We start from the raw sequence: 21,521 nt of genomic DNA, 5'->3' as shown, positions 1-21,521 counted from the left end.
CCACCAACCTCACTCTTTCATCTTTGCTACAGGTCGATTTCGACGCTAAAGCTTTTAACACATTTAAGGGGTCTTTTTCACTTTTGACGATTTCGCCAAAGCAATTAGACGCCCCTTTTTCCATTTCTTCGGTATCGAACGGGATGACTTTTTGAGGGAAGGGGCCGATTGACCACCCACCTTCACTTAACCTAATGTCTATCCCCGTTCCTCGAAGAAAATCTCTCCCAAAAATAACTGAGGGTGTAAGACCTCGGACAATAAGAAAGCGCTGCCTTCTTTTCCCTCCGGGTCAATATACCTGGAGACGGATATCTCCGGCTACGCGGCATGTGCCGCGACCGAATCTAACCATTGTCCTATTAGCTTTTATCGCCATTTCTCGTTTTTCGAATATGGGTATGAATTCATCGCCCAACAAAGAAACTGACGATCCGCTGTCTAACAAGCCAAGGAACGATTGCTCCATAGCTTGAAATCTCAATAATGGGGGAGTTTTCCCGCCAAAATCGGAACAGCGATTAACCGATGGCGCGAAAATTCGAGTTTTCGAATTTCTTGCCTGGTTTTTGGCCCTCGTTATTTTCGTTTCAATTTCATCACGAGGCCCCTCCCAAGAATAATTCGGATTTCCGATTATCTTGGTTGCCTCGTTTGCCCATTTCCCGGATTAGTACAGTCCCTTTTGAAATGCCCGGGTTGGTTGCACTTGTAACAGCGCCCAATACCCCGATTACCTTTCCTTTGGTCTGGATTTCCGCCATTGGAATGTGCATTAAAAGTAGCATCTGCCCTTTTACCCGAGCGAGTGTTCGCTCCGCTCAACGCCTGTCTCTGTACTCTAAAGTAAGAGTACGGATCTAAGGCTGCTAATCCTACGCCCACCTGATTTTCCGCAAATGCGTTTACATTTGAGGAAACTGACATACTGACGGCATTATTAACCGATTGAAGCGATTGCTCAATCGAAATACCTGCCCCATATGCCAGACCAGACTCTAAGGATTCCGCCATTGACGGTGGGGGTCTGTACATTACCTCGGCTAGGAGGTCAGATTGAATAATCTTAGCCTCCTCGGCCAATTCAGCAAGGGTAGCGAAAGCTTTCCCCCTTAGCATTCTACGGTATGTCGGATGACACTGCCGTAGGACTCGCTGAATTTGTACCGACTCAGACTCCGGTGTTTCTAATCGGTGAGAATACTCCGATAAACAATGGATGTACTGAGTCAACGGTTCATTTTCTCCTTGAGTTCGGTTATCCAACTCAATTTGAATGCGCCTAGAGTAATCAGTTGCCTGATACTCTTTTCTAAAACACTCTCGGAATTCCGAAAGGTTTTTGAAAGCGGCTGAACCCCCCCACAAATTTAAACCAGCGATCGGCCGGCCCTTGTAAAGACAAAGGGATCACGTGAAAAAGGATATCCTTATCACTATAGCCGGTCGATGATTGATACCGCAGAAGAGCCTCGAGGAAATGCATAGGAGATTTCTCATCTGCGGGTCCTAAATAGGTTGGAGCGTCTACTCGCAACCTTACCTGGGGAGTTTGCGTTGGATTTCCAACTTTAGCTGCCCTACAACCTGAGACAAAACCTTGAAAGGCTTGACGCAAGGCATCACTAATAAGTTGGCTCATTTGCTGAGCCGGGTCTCCGGACTCAGCGCCTTCACCATTATTAGCGGAAACCCCGGATCTAGTTTCCGGCATAATTCAATATAGTGGTATCACTATACTAAAATCACTAATTTCTAAACTAAACTAACTTTCAATCAACTAAATCGGCTCGCGACCACAACACTTTTTTAAATTAAACTTAGAGAAAAATTAAACTAAGTACATGTATTACTCTATGTTCTCAAAGCCCCACGTTGGGCGCCAGTTCGTAAGCCCTACAAAACTGGTAGGCTCACCCTAGAGTAATACAGCACTGTTTTTCAATACAATAATTTATTCTCACTCACCCAGTCATCGTTTAAAGTTTAAAATAAAAAGTACAAGATAAAAAGAAGAGCTTCCTCTCTTCCGTGAGCAGCCAAAAGATAAAGATCCTGGTCCCCGTCCCTCCTTTTATAGACACAGGGTCTCGAGTCGGGTCTAAGAGTTCCTTCCCCCTTGACTTTTGGTCAAGGGGTTAAGTCTCTGTCGGGATTCCGACGAGGACAGTTGCGCGGTGCAATAGAACTTTCTTAGACCCCCCTGATAGTTTTACAAGCGTATGCTCGTTCCGCTGCCACCCCAAGCTCGCTAATTTTAACGTTATGAGGAGCAACGGCCTACCAGGGGTAACGCCATTTCACGTTTGCGATATGGCCGTTACAACTATTTCGCGTTTGCGATATGGCCGTTACAAAACAAATCAAAAATGATTTTATTTTATTAATAATTAATTAAAATTAATCAAATAACTAATTTATTTCGCAACATTAAACGGAGTATAAAGAAAATAAAACATTATTTTATAGGGCTAGGGATCATATTTTTGAAATTGCTGGTAAAGGACAAAGCTTTCCTGTTCCCTATTTACTGATATGCGTTTACACTTTGTCTATAAATTGAAGTCAAGAAAGCTCTCGTTGAAGTTTATGTTATGAACGCCTTCTTGAAAACATACAATGTTCATCGACCTACACCACATCAGAAGTCCATTAAATTAGCCTAGGAAGTAACCAAAAGCGGGGTTTGGGACTCCCCTCTCTTGTGTAGCAATACCGAAGGAGGGCGACACATTCGTCACCTAGTGATAATTTTTCTCAGATCTCCGGTTTAGGTGCGACTCGTACGCCAAAATTTGCTCTATATAATTTTTAATTTAAATTATAAGGGATTAAGATAATAATTAATTGATGTTATATAAATATAATAAACATTCCTCTAATAGTACGCAATCGCTGGGATTTTTGAAATAAAATGTGGAGGATTAAAGATAAATTTACAAGATGGGCCTAACCGAAAAGTCGTTTATATTTTAAAGTACAATCCAAGCTCTTCCTATAAAATTACCCTAGATATTTTGATTTAAGATGTATACAATAAATGATTCCAATTAGCGGTTTCCAGTTTCTATCATTACAATGAAACCTGAAGAGTGGTTTTCTGACATAAGAGCCTCAACGATTTGATCTTGGATGCCAAAATATTTCATTGAAGGTTTGATATAACCAAGGTCGTTTCGAAAAGTGCTAGGATCAAGTTACATAAATGAAATCAGACACCGAGTTTGAAGCTAACATCAGCCCTGATTTTATCGATTTCGACGCTTATGCAGATAGTTAAATTCCAGCAGAAGGCTATTATTAAACAAGGAAGAAACTCAATACCTCTTGGTGGTTTTCAAATTGAATGTCGAATTTTTGTGAAAAATTCTCCTCAATTTTAATTTCAACCTTATGAAAGCTCTCTTATGCTCTTGTTTATTTAATTATTGGTGGTGATTCAAAGTTTATTTTAATTGATGATAAAAAGTAAAGTGAAAATTACTATCAAATAAGAACTTGACTGGCACTCTAAATTTTGAAAGTGAAAACAAACGTGCCATTAGGCTTTTATCATTAGCTTTCGAGCATACAATAATTTTTATGTTTACTACAAGCATTATGGAGTAAATAAGGGTTGCCTGCAGTAACACTCATCAGGAAAAACATCGATGTTTGGGAAAATGAAATCGGTGTTCTTTTGACCGAGCCGAAACTGATACAGACGACAGCTTAAAAGGTCATGATCTCGATCTGTCCCACACATTCGCATAACCAATGAGACGCGACTCACGCGAGGAAGGAGGAGGAGGCGGTTTAAAAGTTTTTGGTGCTTCCCCTCACAGTCAATCAGATATTTGTATGGGGTTTATGGCCCCTTATTGATTCCAAGTAGTAAATTTATGTATTCCTGGTATGGGGTCTATGGCCTCTTAAATATTCCAAGTAGAAAAATCTATGTATTCCTGTTCACACATATTAAACATAAACAAGAAAAAACTATTGTTTTTCACAACGTTTTTAAAAGCTTTTATTTGTTAAAAAGGCCAGAATTTTACTTCAATGTTACTTTAGATCACGGTGCAATTTTTGTTACGGTGGTATATTGCAATAGTTGCTCATAGTTTAACTTTTGGTCACCTGTTTTAGAATTCAGCAGAGCGAAGAAAACATTGCAATGTCAGAACCAAGTATTATTTATGCCATATTCTATTTACATCACTTCCTGAATGTATATTTAATAATTTCAGTTCAAAAATTTTAGTGCCCATGGTCACATGGTACTGCTACACTCGATAAAATAGATTCGTGCCCTAAGAGCCGAAGTTGTTTTCTTTTCGTTTCAGCCTAGTGCTGGGCGGATCCGATTACTAGTAATAGAGTAATCGGTTACTTCTTAAAGTAGTCGCCAGGATTCGGTATTCGGATCTCTATGAGTCCCTGACGATTACTTTTTTCGGATCTAACTCCAACTCCTAGTTTGGATCCGAAGTTCCGAACTCAGATCTCTATCGAACACATTTCGGAAATGTTTCGAATATTTTTTAAGTAATCGTAGTCGGACTCGGATCCCGCATTCTGGGAGGTGGGGGAGACGGGATATCTTTCAGATTAGAGGGCCGCCAAATTATATTGGATTTACACCTTAAAACATTTTCTATTCCGTTAAATCGTTTTGTCAAAACTTGAATTTAAAAATGATCTTGAAAGCTGGAAGTTTAAAAATATTTGTTATGAATTTTTTTGAGCAGAATCAGCACCTAAAATTAGCCATATGCCTGATCAGCGCACATGGGCAGAGCGGCCAAAATTGGAACTATCATAAGGATGAGCTTAAAGTAGTGGCACTCTATGTTAACTCCCTATAGGGCATAATAAGTCAAACCCTCGGAGATGCCATTACTCCATTTTATACGGAAAAAAACGTATTTTATAATTTTATAAATTTTACACCTGTAAAATCTTTTAAAAAACACTTGGAACTTGTATTTCTACTTACTTTCGAGGAAATACCACCGTTTTCTGAAGGTAAAAGTCTTTTTTTATATACATTTATTAGTAATAAAAACATTTAAGGCGAGCTAAGCCTTGGTCATGGCCATAATGTAGATTTGCACATAGAGTGAAAGAGGCTGTACTTTTGTAACTTGGAAAATTTATTTTTTAGGTTTTTCGAACATTTCTATGGCAAAATGAGGTAGGAGACTAATGAAATATTTAGTGGATAATTTTGGAAGCAAGGTATTATTGATGAATTGGTTGTCTTTCTCTATCATCAAGATTTCGATGTTATCAGGTGGCACAAATACTGCCAAAAAGCATACGGGTACGTTACACACGAAAAGCTGACCCTGAATCTGATGATAGACGTCTGAAGTTTTTCTCAGTTCCAGTTCATCCGTTTCTTCGTCAATGTAAAGGTAAAAGTTACCCGAAGCTGCTTTTCTTCTGATAGTTTCTTTATTCTTGAAAATAGCGTAAGGGCATTTGATCTCCACTAAGTACAGCTGGTCCTCAACCAGTATAAGGCGATCGGGGCAGAGGAAGCAAAATTGTGGATTAACAATCAAACCCACAGAGGTGTGACACTGGGTATTGATGTGTTGCCTGAATATTGAAAAAGCAGCGGGTTCATGCTTCAATCCATGATCCAAGGATTTTGCCGTTACATAATCTCGTTTTTGGAGGAATGTTTTTACAGGGTCAGTATAGTCTCTCATTTTCGTGAATGTTCCAAACATGGATGCTGTGAGTCTGTGGTTCCTTTGTTTATGCCAAAAGTGTGATTTACTTTGTAAGCGAGTTTTAATCTCAATGTATTTTGCCCCAGATAAATCCACTTCTATATTTTTTAACACGGCCGTTTCATTGTGAGTGAGGTTGAGGAAATTTTCGTTTCTCTCTTTAACTGGAGTCTTAGCGACCCATTCCCACAACTTCTCAATCAAACGTGTATTTTGATTGATTCTAGGTTGGACTGGAATGCATTGATTAGATTTTATCGTTTCAATGACTGGTAAATTAATGTTCATAGTTTTTTGAAAGAGTTTTACGAAGTTGTCCAATTTCTCCTTAGATAAAGGCTGAGAGCCTGGAGGCAGAACATTAAAGGTACTGATGGAACTACCCAAAAGTCCTATCCTCGGTTTTGCTGGGTCGTGCTTAATGATTTCCAAATCGGTGAAAAGAAGAGGCTCATCCGTTTTTGGCTTTTTAACGTGCCACATTTGAAGACGGCTTGTGCATGCAGTACCGCGTAATGGTAAAGATTCAGCTTTCACTTTAACACAGTCAATAAGTTGATATAAGAGGGCAACAGAATGCTTGCAATCCCCGTCATTTCCCGCTGGACATGAGCATGACATCCACTTTACTAGATTGGGCTCTTTGGTGATAGTGAAACACGCAAACAGGTCATAGCTGATAGGTCTGCGATCCGCCTCACATGTAGCTCTTATAAATATAAGATTTCCTGAAGTGAAGATTGAAGAGTTTAACCTAGTTTTTTTTCACGATTGATTTAGCTAAAAGTAAGACTTTACCTTGAATATTACTTTGCAAACCCAAGATCTTATCCTCCCTAAATAGCATGAAACCTTCCAGTTTCTCTCGCTTGGTTTTTGCGTGGCTTTCAGCGAGCCCATCTGCCAAATCAGTCAAACCGACTTGGTCACCCCAACCTTCCCGCGGAGTAACTCTCCCTTGAAGTCTTAGTAGCCCTTTAAAAATAAAAATTTCCTACTTAAGTTTTGAATTTTTGTAAATGTCGTAACTATTAAACAACCCCAGCGAGGGCAAAAGATGGGAAGTATTCTCTACCCGAATAGGATAAACTATGTAATAGTTAGTATAGGGCGCTGTCGGTTAGCTGTGGCATAGGGGCTAGCCACCACCCCTCTATGCATTGTAAAGGCGTTAGATAAGTGGCAATAAGTCGCAAGATGACTTGGTCCAATTAGCTAGCTAGCTGAACTTAAAATTAGGCAGGGTTCATTTTGTTTTTATTTTGACTTAACGGGGGGGGATCAGTTGGATTCTTGTAACCTAAGTTTAATCAAGGTCAATGAGTTTTTCACCTTCTTTTGACATGTTTGGATTTGTAGCCATTACGTCTGCGCACGCTTGACAAATCCATTCCTCTCTCAGGTTCTCCTCTTCTTCCAAATTAACGCAACTAAGATGGTACCATTCTGAGCATGAACTACATTGTATCATCGTCTTTGTAATATCCTTAGGTTGTTTGCATATGCAATACAAGCGCCGTGAAGATTCTTCCTCGAAACTTCTTGAAGCTAAAACCGAAGTTTTCTTTTTCGGTTTAACCGACTCATCTGCCTTTCTCTTTGACATTTTAACTACAATAAATGATAATAATAAACTGAAAGTGCCTAGCCTATATAAAATTTAAATAACACTATATATTACCTCTTCAGTTTTTTCAAAGAAAAGGAGTAGGCCTAGCTTTAAAATTTGGAAAAGATTTAATGACAATCTAGTTACCTTGTAAAAATTTCGTCTAGTAGTTTGTACAAAGGTTATTGGATAGAATGCGCTAGTGACGGTTCTTGTGGCCTTGACCTTCTAAAAAATAAGTATGTTGGATCTTGGATGTTCTTCTCTCTACTAGGTTGTGGCGCGAAATTCAAAGTACTAACGTAAGTACACATTCTGGGCAAAAGTTTGCCTGATTTTGGTGGTGTGTTGAAACCGTTTGGTCATCAACGAGATTAGAAAATACAACCTTCGTCAACTAAAAATCAAAATTACTGGCTGACGCTGACAAGTGTTTATTTCAGCTTTTATCACAGATTACGTTTCCATTTAGTGATTTTAAGTAAACATTTAAGACTGTATTTTATTTAATGATATTTACAAAATTTTTCATTTTATCTTCCATTACTTTTTGATATGTGTGTTATAAAGCACATCCTTATTTAGTTTAAAATACTTTATTTAGATTAAAATATCAACTTGGTTCTTTATTGTTATCTAACTTCTCTAGTCTAGTTACATTGTAAAAGTGCTCTCTCGTCTTAACAAGATCGTCGGCTTCCACTTAATGTGGTCACGTGTTCTAACCTAGTTCGGTTCAGTTCTAAACTGTAACATCTTTCTTTCTTTATAAATTTTAAACATTTCTAAATTTATAATTTTAATATTAACATTTTTTTTTTTTTTTTTTTTTTTGTAAAGTCTTATTGATAACGTTTGGGCGGGATACTTGGTCTACCACTTCTTGTTGCTGGGAATGACTGCGTTGAGATATTAGAACTTGTAAATGCCGATCTTTGCGGAGGTCCTTTATGTATGATCAGAGGCCTAAGTATGTCCGTTGCTCCTTCTCTTGATGTTGCTTGTACAGGTGAAGATACCATGTTTTTATCTTTAGGTTTAGGACATGGCAAATTACCAGATAGTGATGAAGGTATATGTACCAGCGTTACATTTGGGTGTTTCACTGATGTGGTGCTTTGTTGTTGTTGTGGTCTATCATGTATTTGTAGTGCACGATGTCCTTGTCTCAGTGTTGGTTCCTTTTGTTTCTGTTGTAAAACGTCCGGATCCTCTTGCATTTGCTCCTGATTTTGGTAGCAGTTAGTAATTTCCCTCTGTTCCGGTTCCTTTTCCTTGTTAATTGGAATTTGTGTTCTGTTTATATTTAATTTTGTTGTTGCCATTGGTGACTTTGTTTCGTTCGTGGGTGTTACTATGCGAGTATGTGTCCATTTATGAGTATTTTGAAGTCTTCCAGCGCTCCTTGAAGCTATATTGGTTCTGGGGCGTAAATGAATTCTTGTTCTGCGATAAATCTGTCCTTGTGGAGTTATTATCGTATATGAGTTAGGTTCGGGACCAATTTTCTTGATTACTGCTGGTAGCCAGTTTCTGTGGCTCGCAAAGTATAGCACTTCTTGTCCTTGTTGTAAAACTGGTAGATTTTTGTTGAACGTGAGTTGTATTGGTTAGTCATTTCTTTTTGATGTAGCTTTAATGTATTCCTGGCTTGTTGCAGATTATATTTTGGTTGTAGAGTTTCGGTTGTTGTTGTTAATGGTGTTCGAATTCTACGTCCCATGCATAATTCCGCTGGGGAAGGCAGGTCCAGTTTCGGCGTAGTGCGATAGTTTAATAGAACTTGTTGCAAATCTCTTCCATCCTGTTGTGCTTTTACCAACGAATTTTTTATGGTTTGAATGGATCTTTCAACCATACCGTTAGATTGCGGGTAATATGGTGAGGATGTGATGTGTTCTACCGACCATTGTTCCATGGCTTGAGCAAATTCCCGAGAAGCAAATGGAGGTCCATTATCGGATATGAGGCGTTGCGGGGCGCCATGACGTGAAAACTGACAAGTTAGGAATTTAATTACTGAGTTTGCATTTGTGGATCCCATTTCTTGAGCTTCAATATATTTAGAAAAATAGTCCACTAGAAGAATATAATTTTGTGATCCTAATTTAAATAGGTCAACGCCTACTACTTCCCATGGGAGATTCGGTAAGGGATGTGGAGTCAGTGGAATTTTTTGATTTGCTCTAGCTCGATTATTACAAATTGGGCATGCGCGAATGAATTCAGTTAAATCTTGAGTAATCGTTGGCCAGAATACATTGATTTTGGCTTTTGCGAGGCATGAATTTATACCTTGATGCGTCCCATGTATGTCCTTCATAGTTTGTGTCCTCATTGCTGTTGGTATGACCAATGTGGTTCCCCGATAAAGCAGATCTCGAACAGTATGTAATTCATCTTGGTGAGGCCAGTACGGTTTGAGTTCCGAACTTAGTGCTTTATTGGTGCGAGGCCATCCCGTTTTTGACATCTCTTGAATCTTGGTTAATATAGGATCTTCAGCGGTAGCCTTTTTGTATTTTTCGTGATTGCTTGTGGATAGTGCTGTGATAGCGTGAATCGCTGTATGTGGTCCTTCCAAGTTATCCGTGTTAATGAGTACATGTTTTTGAGGAGTTCGGGATAGCATGTCAGCTATATGAAGTTGCTTGCCAGGTACATATATCAGTGTGACTTGGTATCGGAATAATCTCATTAGGAGTCTCTGCAGCCTTGGTGATATCAGATGCAATGGTTTCTTTGAAATTCCAATGAGTGGGTTGTGATCTGTATGTACGGTGATGGCGGTACCAGCGATGAAATAATGAAAATGCTCACAAGCGAAGACAATAGCCAGGAGCTCTTTTTCAATTTGAGCGTAGCGTGATTGTGTTGAATTAAAACTTGTTGATGCATATTCAACTGGGTGGCCTTCTTGCATTAAAACCGCTCCTACCCCGATTTGACTGGCATCCACTGATAAGACTATTTTGGCTTTCGGATTGAAAAAAGCCAAAACTGGGGCTGTGGAGGCGAATTTCTTCAGTTGATCGTAATGGTGCTGGTGATCAGGTTCCCATTGAAATAGTGCATCTTTCTTCAGAAGGTTGCGTAGAGGAGCTGTATGGCGGTTGGCATCTGGTATAAATTTGGCTATATAGTTTATCATCCCCAGAAAGCTTTGGAGGGCTGGTTTGTCTGTTGGTGAAGGAAGCAAACTGATAGCTGCCACTTTGGCGGGGTCAGGTGTGATGCCAGAAGCATTGATGTGATGGCCCAAATATTTTATTGCAGGTACGGCTAGTTGCATTTTTGTAGAATTGAATTTTAGGCCGTAAGTTAAAGCACGATCCAGAATTGTTATGAGTCTTGCTGTATGTTGCTTCTCATTAGTGCTAGCGATCAGAAAATCATCAGTGGAGATGTGAACGTCAGGGAAATCTGATACTGGGTATAAAGAACGCATGGCATGTTGACAGATTTCTGTTCCAGTCACAATACCATAAGGGAGCCTGGTGAAACGAAATCTTCCATAAGGTGTTGCAAAAGTACATAATTTGGAGCTAGTTTCTGTGAGTTTTATTTGCCAAAAAGCGCTCATTGCATCCAGAACCGTGAAAATGCGTGATCCTCTTAATTTTGAAAATATTTCTTGGTTGGTTGGTAAGGGGTATGGCTGTCGTTTAATCGAGTTGTTTAGTTTTCGAGGATCAAGGCAGATGCGTACACGAATTTCAGCAGGATCTTGAGTGGGTTTTGGCACCACAACCATAGGGTGAACCCATTCAGTTGGCTCGACAACAGGTACAATAATACCCTGTTCTTGCATCCGCTGTAGTTCTTTTTGGACAGCTGCTTGGTATGCTATCGGTATCTGGTGGGCAGCAGAGATTGATGGTGTGGTATTCGGCTTGAGTTGAATAGAGTATTCGCCTTGATAGGGACTGAGTGACCTGAATAAGCTGTGATTGTGTATAATGGCGGTTGTATAGGTGGTTGTTGTGGAAGGGCCTTGTACATCTGTTCGGTAATTATGTTTACTTGAGAGCCAGTATCCACTTTAAAAATTGTTGGAGCATCGAATAAGTATATTTCATCATAGATCTGATCGGGTTGTTGCGATAATGCTTCTATGGTGAGCGGTGATTGCTTTGGTAGTTCTTCAGAATTGTTAGGATGGGTTGTCAGGCAGTAGGTGCTGTACTGTAGAATTTCATCGTGTGGTGTGGGATCATAACACGTGAATGGGTCCCCATAGTCACCATTGGAAGGTTGAGTCTCATAGTTCGAGTAGGGATCATGGAGTTGAGAATCGTCATTAGGTTCATATTCTTGGTTTGGTATGTGTGGTTCTTCTGTGTTCAGTGCATGCGACGAGCGACATCGGGTGGCCCAGTGACCTCGGACGCCACATTTCAGACACGACGAGGTTTGTGCAGGGCAAGGACGTGACGGGTGTTGCATGCCGCATCGAGAACACCGATTTGAGTATGAAGAGTTCTGTGGTAACGGTGAATAGTGATGTGGTCGTGAAGAATGTCCTGCACGCTGATTATGTTGTACGTTGCGAGGGGTAAAACGGTTAGAATGAGCTGACGATGGCGGCTGTCTGTATTGAGAGCGAGTAAAAGGACGGAACCTTTGTGAGCTGCCGCGACGTTGTAGAGCGTCGAGTGTATTTGGGGGTTGAGATTGAGAGGGAGCCATAGCACCGGCATATACCCCCGAAATTTCATCAGCTTGACAGATCTGTATGGCTTCTTGAAGTGTTAGACGAGGAATAGACAGAAGGCGTTTTCTTGTGAGTTCTTGTTTAATTCCCATGACTATCATGAGTGTGATGAGATCATCAAGAAGGGCCCCTAAGGCACAGTTCTGGGCCTTGGTTTTGAGATCGATGAGAAATTCATCAAAAGTTTGGTTGTCGGCTTGTTTTGTGCATATAAACACGTAGCGGAGATACGTGACGTTTTTATAAGGTTCATAATACCTATCGAAGGCGGCGAAGATCACTGATAGGGTACGTGCATCATCTATTTCTGGTATAGTGAGTGTATTGTAGATGCGACGCCCGGAGGTGCCCAGTATGTGCAAGAAAATGGCACGTTGTCGCGCCACTGGTTCAGCGTCGAGGTTGGAGGCGACCGCATAAATCTCGAAGCACTCTTTATATTCTCGCCAGGCCGAGGCTGGATCAGGGCCAGGAACAAATTGAGCCGGGCCTTTGAAAGTCGTCATTGCAAAGTTAGGCCTATACGGAGGCCGGGAGAGAAAGGCAAGTGACAAACAAACGCGTGAAAGTCCGTAGAACCTCTATCACCATGTTATAAAGCACATCCTTATTTAGTTTAAAATACTTTATTTAGATTAAAATATCAACTTGGTTCTTTATTGTTATCTAACTTCTCTAGTCTAGTTACATTGTAAAAGTGCTCTCTCGTCTTAACAAGATCGTCGGCTTCCACTTAATGTGGTCACGTGTTCTAACCTAGTTCGGTTCAGTTCTAAACTGTAACAATGTGAAAACAAACAAAAAACAAGGTTTCATACACAATTTTCAGCTGTGTTAAGTCTGTAACGGGTTCCAAATCATTTTAATGCCACGCCAAATTTAGTTTACCTAGATGTCCTAAGATTGCGTTCACTTGCTTTCTACATACCCTTAAACACAAAAAATTGACGGTAAATTTCAACGAGAAACCAAATGGCCAGTGAAGTTGGACAAATAACAGCACACTATAAAAATTTTCTCCAACATAGGGGCTAAAGTCAATGGAATATCTCCCTTCAATAATTTAAATTCTTTTACACGGCCAATGGCCCTCTCTATATGAATACGGGCCTTGGCAATATCACGGCTGTCAGAAAGTTCTGCAGAAGTGAACTGGTCACGTTGCTTAAGGAATTCAGGAATGTACATTTTCAGCTTTTTCAAAGCAACTTCTTTGCCAATGTCAAAACCCCTGTCAGCCATAATGCCATCACCCTCTTCCAGCAAGTCCAAAACCCCACAATGCATAATGAGTTTTTTATCTGACGTTCTACCGCAATAAAGGTTTGAGCAATACGTTAAGTGACCAGCCCCAGCCATTCCAACAAGCGCTTTGGCAGTGTTGCAATGCTTGTAAGCACTAAATGTCTCTCGTTGGGCTTCGGATGCGGAGGGTTTTTCAAGTTTAAATTCCGTACAGTCAACGATGATTCGTAAATCCGGATATTTTTTCTTAACTTTGTCCGAAGTCAACTCTAGGGCTCTTTCCAAAGAAGGCCAAATTGGCAACTGAAGGCAACGTTCGTGAAGAAACAAAATCCAAGTGTTTATTATTCGTGAAATATACCCCTGCGAAATATTATAGAGGTCGGCTAAAAATTCTTCCTGGCTTCCCAGCCTTAAGCGTACGAGTGTTAAAAAAAACTCCTCCATGGGATTTAATTTCCTAGCAGGGCCTGGTTTCGCCACTACGTAAAACTCTTTATCACTGTTATCGGTTATTTGAGAAACTTCCTAGCCAACGTAGTTTAGTTTTGCACATTCAGGCAACAAAAGTTGATAAAAACCCCAAAACGCTTGATAGGAAGGGAAGCCGGTGTAAAACTTAATCTTCGCATCTTCATTAACAAGTCGAATCACTGAAAATTTTTCTTTGGCACGTAGAGATAGTAATTCCAATTGTTTCTTCACAAGCTCTACTTTACCCGGTGTGTAAGGGGAGTATGACGATTTCAGCGAGATTCCACTGCTAGGGATTGAAGATGACTGACTTGCTTGAGAGTGCGCTTGCGGTTCATCTTCATGAAGACATATGAAAGGCAATGGGTTTTCAGGATCAGGGTTTTGCGAGTCGGATACCATTATATTGTCATCAATAGCTTCTTCAATCTCTTCCAAATCAAAGGACAACGCTCCCATTTCTTCTAATGCTTCAGATTGTTGCTCGAGAGTCAAATCACGGAGAGTCAGTTTAGGGATAATTTCATCGGTTACATTAATCTGATCTCCAAATAAGGATGGAATCGCGAACGGTTTGAGCCGACTACGTAGTCTCTTTCCAGTGGTGGGAAAGAAATCTGATTTTGTAAAATGTTTTGAACAAATCCGTAAACTGGAGATATCAGCTGTTGTTATAGAATCAATCCACTTCTTTCTAGTGGCAGTCTCTTTCGGAAAGTTGTGGTAAGAAAGAAAACGTTCTTTACACCTACAGTTTTGAACGCAGCAAACATGCGTTGAAGCCATGATTGTTACCTAAATAAGTAAATAAAAACGTTTATGATATATTTTGTTTTATGCCTTTTAAATATAGAGACACACACTTAACAAAGTTTGTTATGGTGGGCACCATTATCGACTCTTATTTTAAGAATATGTAACAGTTTAATGTCCGGATATTTAAATATCAGTACCTCAAAACGTTGTTAACGTTTTTTTAACATGATAAAATAACGTTTTTCAACGCTGAAAACGACGCTAATCACTAATCTGCCGTGTTTTACAAGACCAAGGCTTAGCTCGCCTTAAATGTTTTTATTACTAATAAATGTATAAAAAAGACTCTTACCTTCAGAAAACGGTGGCATTTCCTCGAAAGTAAGTAGAAATACAAGTTCCAAGTGTTTTTTAAAAGATTTTACAGGTGTAAAATTTATAAAATTATAAAATACTTTTTTTTCCGTATAAAATGGAGTAATGGCATCTCCGAGGGTTGGACTTATTATGCCCTATAGGGAGTTAACATAGAGTGCCACTACTTTAAGCTCATCCTTATGATAGTTCCAATTTTGGCCGCTATGCCCATGTGCACTGATCAGGCATATGGCTAATTGTGTTTTGTATACATTTAAGATGCATTTAAATAATGTCTCTAGCATTATACGGGTGACGTTAATTTCAAATATAGGTGTCGCTTTAAACTTGAGAGTAATCGTTAAAAGTAATCGGTAATCGATTACTTTACTTAGTAATCGTAATCGGTAATCGGATATTTCCAAGTAATCGGATCCGCCCAGCACTATTTCAGCCCAGGTCTATATTAGAGAGTAAATTTTTTAGAGATAGAAAGCTTGCACATGCTTCATGCTATGAGAGTCATGTCCTCTTGTTTATTGGTACATACATACATGTTCCACGAAAGAACTTATTAATTATTGTTATCAGTTCAAACGTGATTTGAATTATTAATAATAAATGGTTCAGTAAAATAATCCAAACACAACATTTTCGTAATGTGCCGCTTTGGCCATCTTTTTGCAATTTTTCTTCTTAAAATGTGTGGATTTTGCATTTTAAGGACCGAAAAAGGAAATAATATCTTATTCAGAAATATTAATTGGAACGGGGATCCGTAGAAGGCAATTTCAATTTTTGGGGAACAATTGCATTATCTTTGATTGTTTGATAACTAACAATTGCAACTTTACCATAATTACGGTAGGGTGAGGGTTACTGGGTTTTTACCAAGAAGGACCTATTGGACTTCTAGAATATATCTAATGTGATTTATCCTAAATTTCAATCTTTATACTCCCTTCAAGAATATTTTGAAAAACAATATCTTGTTCGCAGTCCCTTGAAATAGAACATAAAACTGTTTTGACCTTTATGTGCGCGGTTGTGACTGTTTTACGACACATGAACCCAACGTGAACAGTGTCATTCAAATAGTTTTTGATGCCCAGAGATTTGTTTTTCTTGATGAAATATGCCAAACTGTTTCGAGACAAATGAACCCAACGTGAACATCATTACCTTATTACTCTCATTCTAAATTCACTTTGGATGGACAAAGATTTGACTTTGCCAAAGAAAGACCTAAAAGCCTTCGTTGTTGTACTTTCTTTTTCCGCACAAATCAATCATAGTGGTCATCTCTAACATAGCTACAACGCAAGAAAGAGCTAGTAGTGTAGCCCATAGTATGAACGCCATTTCGAGACTTTCCATTTGAAGTGAATGAACACTATTATCAGTCGTCGCATGAGGCGCTTTTATTTCGAAACCCCAAAATCTTTCCAAGTAACGGTACCAAAGGGTAACGTGACTTGACTCGAAAAATGAGCGCAGCCTGAAATGAAAATAAAAATGTGTTAGGTCATGGCGATATTCTTTCATCAAAAGAGTGGAATAATTATCACTTCTAAAAATTATAATCTCTTCTTATAAAAATATACCTCGGAAACCTTATGGTTTATTCCCCTTCGTCCAATTGCCAACTGGCCAACACCTCGCGATCATTAAATGATAATTAAAATCGAGTGACACGTTTGATTTTTAGAGGATTTTTCAAATGACATATGACAAGAAAATTAAAACAAGTCATGTAAAAAATATTTACGTATCAGCAAGGTGGGTAGGGGTAACAGTATTCATGTTTTCTAACTCGCTTAGGAGATATCAAAAGGTTGGGTTACATAAAGTCTTGCCACACCTAGGTAAAAAGGTCTTTTTGCCTACCAACCTCCGCCCACACCACAAACATACACACTCACCGATTATAATCGCAAAAGCCAGTATGTCTTTCACACTCGTAGCTAAAAACTCTTACAACTAGATAATTATACATATACATTAAAGGGTTAGGAGACTTTATCGGCTTCAACGATTACTAGAAAGACGAAGCCTTTACACAATTTCCGCCTGAAAATCAATCTCATTCTATAGCTACCGTGAACGTATTCCCCAGCCCTCCCCCCCCCCGTGACAACCCAACAAACCGATCTATAAAGATAATATTTCCCGATATAAGCTTTCCAACAAATCGGCTTTGATACAGCCGTCCATCAAATTAAACTTAAGGGTTGCCGCAATCTAACCGAGTGAATTCTTTGACGATGACAATGTTGACTCTTTCCCAATACTTCGAAGAGCCCGAAGATGATTTTTTTCTTAACAAACGTCCCGACAAATTTGTTTTACGCCCATAAGAAGACGGAAACTGCTGTTATCTCACACCATAACGCTAATGTAGTTTTTTTAGCTTTTTGCTATAGCTAAAAATCTTTATACGAAGGCAAATGATGGATGGGAAAAAGTACCACTTTTAGCTTTAGTTGGCTGAAATTTCGTCTACTGAGATCACTAGACGGGAGTGGGGACTGCGGAAACGTCAGAGCGGACGGCTCACAGCCAATCACGAAAGAGATTAACCTGATGCGAGGAACCGCTTAACAACCACGAAATATTACCTCTTTGACGCATTTTACATCAGAATTGGAGGGGGGGTCTTGTGCCTTTTTCAAAAACAAAATTCAACGGTTCGCCGACTTCTTTACAGTCCTTTTAGGATACATTGACTATCTTAGCGAGTCGTTAATGGGCGATTGAGAGTATCAAAATATAACAACCTTTTGTTCACAATTTTCAAAGCTTCACGGCTTATTTTCTTGCTGACCATGTAAATTAATGGTTTCTCAAAGAACTTGGTGGAACTTAAGTGCATTTGATGTCGGAAAACGCGTGGGTTGCCATTGTTCTCACTTATTTCGAACTCCATCTCAGTTATAATCAATGATAGTTCGGTAAACACAGCTCCTTCACCATTCATAAAATTGCACCTTTTCCCTTTACCTTTAATGAAGTCGCAAAGCATGACCATATCAGTGTCATTCTGAAAACATAAATCATGTTTTAGTACATGTCTAATTGTCTACGCGTATTTAAAGTTCCAAAGCGATCAAAATTCTTTTGGGTGTTTATAACTTTTTAGAAGCAAAGTTTCTCTGCGTTGCTGTTGTAAAGCTACTTTCAATATAATAACGCAACCTCTTCGGTTACGTTCTTTGTCCGCCATTTTCTATGATGGCCGCGTAATCAGAGAGCATTTATAATAGGGAGTGGAAACAGAGGAATATTTTGAAGCTCAAAAATCACGCGATCAACAAAACTGGCCAGGTCTATTTCCGGTACTATTTTTTGCGGCCCCTCCCTCTAGGGTAGGTCTAGAATGTTGCGGGAGGGTCTAGGGGAGATGGACATTACCATTTTAGGGAAAAGGAAACGGCTGACTTAAAATAACTCGAAATGGCGTCAGTCGCACTCGAAGTCGCGAACCCTTATTGGGTAATAGTACAACCAACACTGATTGAGGGCAAACTTCAAAATTAAAGGAGAGTCATGTGACCGGAAATTTACCTAGCCAGTTTTAGCGTCGCAGCCTACTTATTTGAGCTACATTGTATTTAGCACTGTGAAGGGCGGCAAGAGCTTCCACTCCCTATTATAAATTCTCTCTGGCGTAATCAAAGTTAAAACTATATATTCCTTCTACATGCCCTTAACCACTTACAGGATATTAGAGTGATTAAAATTGTATTGAAGTTAATCTGTGAGGTATAAACTTTGAAAGCGTTTTCATAGTGTAACATTTTTCTGTTAACCATATTAGAAATTGCAATTGAAATTTTAGAAATTGCTTAGGACTATCCAGATCGGTTTGCGTCAGATTAGGCATATCGAAGCATTACACAAATGGAAAACTAAATTACAGTCGGACGCCCAAATGTCTTTAGGCCTTGGTGTTTCAAGGAAGTAAACGTTAACCTCTACCCGAAATCCATTTAGTCTGTCAACTTATCAATTATTATTGTGTATTTAATCATTATTCTTTATATATATTAATATCAGTATTTACCGAATAACAGACTCTGTGTTCCTCCAAGTGGTCTGTATATGCGCATTTATCGGTTGACCGAGTAAGATCCGCGATTTAGTCGATTGAGATCTTTTTGGGAGACGTGTAACTAGCTGTCAGAATCGCGCTGAAAATGGTGATGATAACCACGATTTGCAAAAGCCAGACTCCGATAATTATTCTTGCAGCTGGTAGCTTTGAGGTGGCAAATCCTTCACAAAGGATACAGTTTTATTATGGAACCACAACCCTATGTATCATCTCAAAAGTACATTAAAACAACAAGTTGGGAAACAAAAATTTTACCTCTTCGAGTTGACACACTTATTTACCTTATTGCTCCTTATTGATAAGCAATAGAAGATGTAAATAATTAATTACTTAAGATAATATTCACAAACACTATCCACTGGATATACCTCTATGCTCTACCATATTTTATGTAAGAAAGCATGACCGATAACGTCTCTTCATCTTCTGACTTGGGCCTATGATTTCTTCAGTTTTCGATCTAATCTAAGACCATTAAACACAGATAATGGTCGTAGATCTAATTAAAAACGGAAGCAAAAATATTAAGCATATTTTTCCTTTGCATCTTACTTGGTTAAAATCTACATTTAGTCTATATATAAATGTCGTAAAGCTGAATTAAAATGAAAACAAACAATTTGAAATATTAATGTCAGAGGTTGTTCTTGAAATAGCGAAATGAAACATAGCTTTATATCTACACTAAAAGAATCGTAATGCCGAAACGTGTTACCAATATTACTATTTCATATCGTCAGTCGAAGAGGTAAAAAACTCTGCTTCGCCTGTTAGCAAACAAAACTTACCCTTTCCCAAAATAGATCCTAAGTAATCGAACATTTTGTGAGAAACCATCGAGCATTTTCTTGCTTTTATTCCAACAACCCGTTTTTCGATAACCTCGACCATCATCATCAAGAAACAAGCACCAAGCAACGCTATATAAATCTGAAAATTAAAGTAAGATAACTGAATTCTATTGGTTAACGGGATTATTTCACCTTTAAAGTGAGTTCAACATGATTTCAATTGCGTTCAACCATGAGTGAATAATATGCTAGCTCCCTATAAGTTACTCAGGCAATTAATTTTTATACTCCAGCGTTTTCTCCCGCGCCGCCGGCTTCCCAATTATACGCGACGCTCTCTACGGGAACGAAAATCTTATTTACTCTTCTTTCCGGTTTTTCCCCGGAAGCGCGTGTAATGGAAGCTAGCCAATGATATCGGAGCTATTCAAGCAGCCGAATATTTCGCTCAGTAGCCTCGGTTAAGAAAGTAGTTAAGTGGATTGGATTTAGCTCAGTTGCATAATTTTCTGGTTTCAAGTCACAATAACAACTCTTATCTCTAGAATTCTTCATCAATATCGGTAAATTACATTGAGTTCCTGCATTTTTTGTCTCAGTACTGATACAAACGCCATGATTTAATGTTAAATTGTTAAAACATAAACATTCACGACTAAAACACTCCCTTTGGTGAAACAGCAGCCGACGACTCGAGGTCGAGGAGCCGTACGAGCGGGATTTTTTTTTTCGACAAGAGAGAGCGCAACATTCGGATTTTTTTCCCGCGCGGGCGAAATGAGAAGAAATCGCTGGAAACATTACGCCTATGGAGCCTGAGTAACTTATAGGGAGCTAGCATATTATTCACTCATGATTAATGTACAATCTGCCTCTGTGGCGCGTTCCATATCTTGAACATGAATTGGATGATCATCAATTGCGTTAAGCACAAACACATATTCAGATGGTAATTTTTCTTCTTACTGTAGATGCAATGAGTATACGTAAGTGACCATTCATGTTTAGTAAAATTATCAAAAGTATATATTTGGCAATTATTAGTAGCCAGAGAAAGGTATTTTGATAGTTTATGAAGAGTGGAGAGATATTCTACAGGGCCGGTAGGCCCTTGTAGATATGACTTGATACCGTTTTGTAACGTTAAAGTAATATTCACCCGCTTTTGCTAATTTCCTATGGAGATTAACATGGGTTTTTCGTGATTTTTCCCCACCGATAACTTAAAAACTACAGCAAAGATACTTTTCGGAATTATCTTAAATTAACAATTAAGTATTCAGGGTGTGCTATCAGCCAGTTTGATCAAAACAATTAAGTCTAAGTATGTTAATTTTAGTTAATTAGAGAAGTAAGGCTTTGACCATCGTGATTGGACATAATAATTAGCTAGATCTCTTGGAAAACTCAGTGTTATTACGTATCTGTAGTGTGGTGGTTATCACGTCCGCTTCACACGCGGAAGGTCCCAGGTTCGAGCCCTGGTAGATACATGTATTGACCATCGTGATTGGACATAAGAATTAGCTATATCTCTTGGAAAACTCAGTGCTACCACGTATCTATGGTGCAGTGGTTATCGCGTCCGCTTCACACGCGGAAGTTCCCAGGTTCAAGCCCTGGTAGATAAATGTTTTGACCATCGTGATTGGGTGCTTGAATTAGCTAGATCTTTTGGAAAACTCAGTATTACCACATATGTATGGTTTAGTGGTTATCACGTCCGCTTCACACACGG

At 39.1% G+C, this 21,521-nt stretch overlaps 1 protein-coding gene and 1 non-coding gene across 2 annotated transcripts; one reads left to right on the top strand and one right to left on the bottom strand.

Moving 5' to 3' along the window:
- Positions 1-5,114: 5,114 nt before the first annotated feature.
- On the bottom strand, positions 5,115-7,329 carry LOC149679092 (uncharacterized). The gene is made up of 3 exons (XM_089836896.1): positions 7,056-7,329; positions 6,522-6,698; positions 5,115-6,451 (listed from the first exon to the last, which is right to left on the bottom strand). The coding sequence occupies exons 1-3, from the start codon at positions 7,327-7,329 to the stop codon at positions 5,136-5,138; spliced, it is 1,767 nt and encodes a 588-aa protein (XP_089693022.1). The 3' UTR covers positions 5,115-5,135.
- A 13,874-nt stretch (positions 7,330-21,203) lies between these two features.
- On the top strand, positions 21,204-21,276 carry TRNAV-CAC (transfer RNA valine (anticodon CAC)). Its single transcript has one exon. It is a non-coding gene; the product is annotated as a tRNA-Val (tRNA).
- Positions 21,277-21,521: the final 245 nt, after the last annotated feature.

Source organism: Phalangium opilio, unplaced genomic scaffold (assembly GCF_054372755.1).
Source record: "Phalangium opilio isolate 3A_F unplaced genomic scaffold, DU_Popi_V2 ptg000042l_1, whole genome shotgun sequence".
In the NCBI taxonomy this organism is placed as follows: Eukaryota; Metazoa; Arthropoda; class Arachnida; order Opiliones; family Phalangiidae; genus Phalangium; species Phalangium opilio.
This window is presented reverse-complemented; position numbering and strand designations above follow the sequence as displayed.

Coding starts and splice junctions, on each gene's coding strand:
- LOC149679092 (XM_089836896.1), bottom strand. CDS start 7,329: ATGTCAAAGAGAAAGGCAGATGAGTCGGTTAAACCGAAAAAGAAAACT. Junction 6,699..7,055: donor TCCAAACATGTCAAAAGAAG/GTGAAAAACTCA, acceptor TTATTTTTAAAG/GGCTACTAAGACTTCAAGGG. Junction 6,452..6,521: donor TTTGCAAAGTAATATTCAAG/GTAAAGTCTTAC, acceptor TCTTCACTTCAG/GAAATCTTATATTTATAAGA.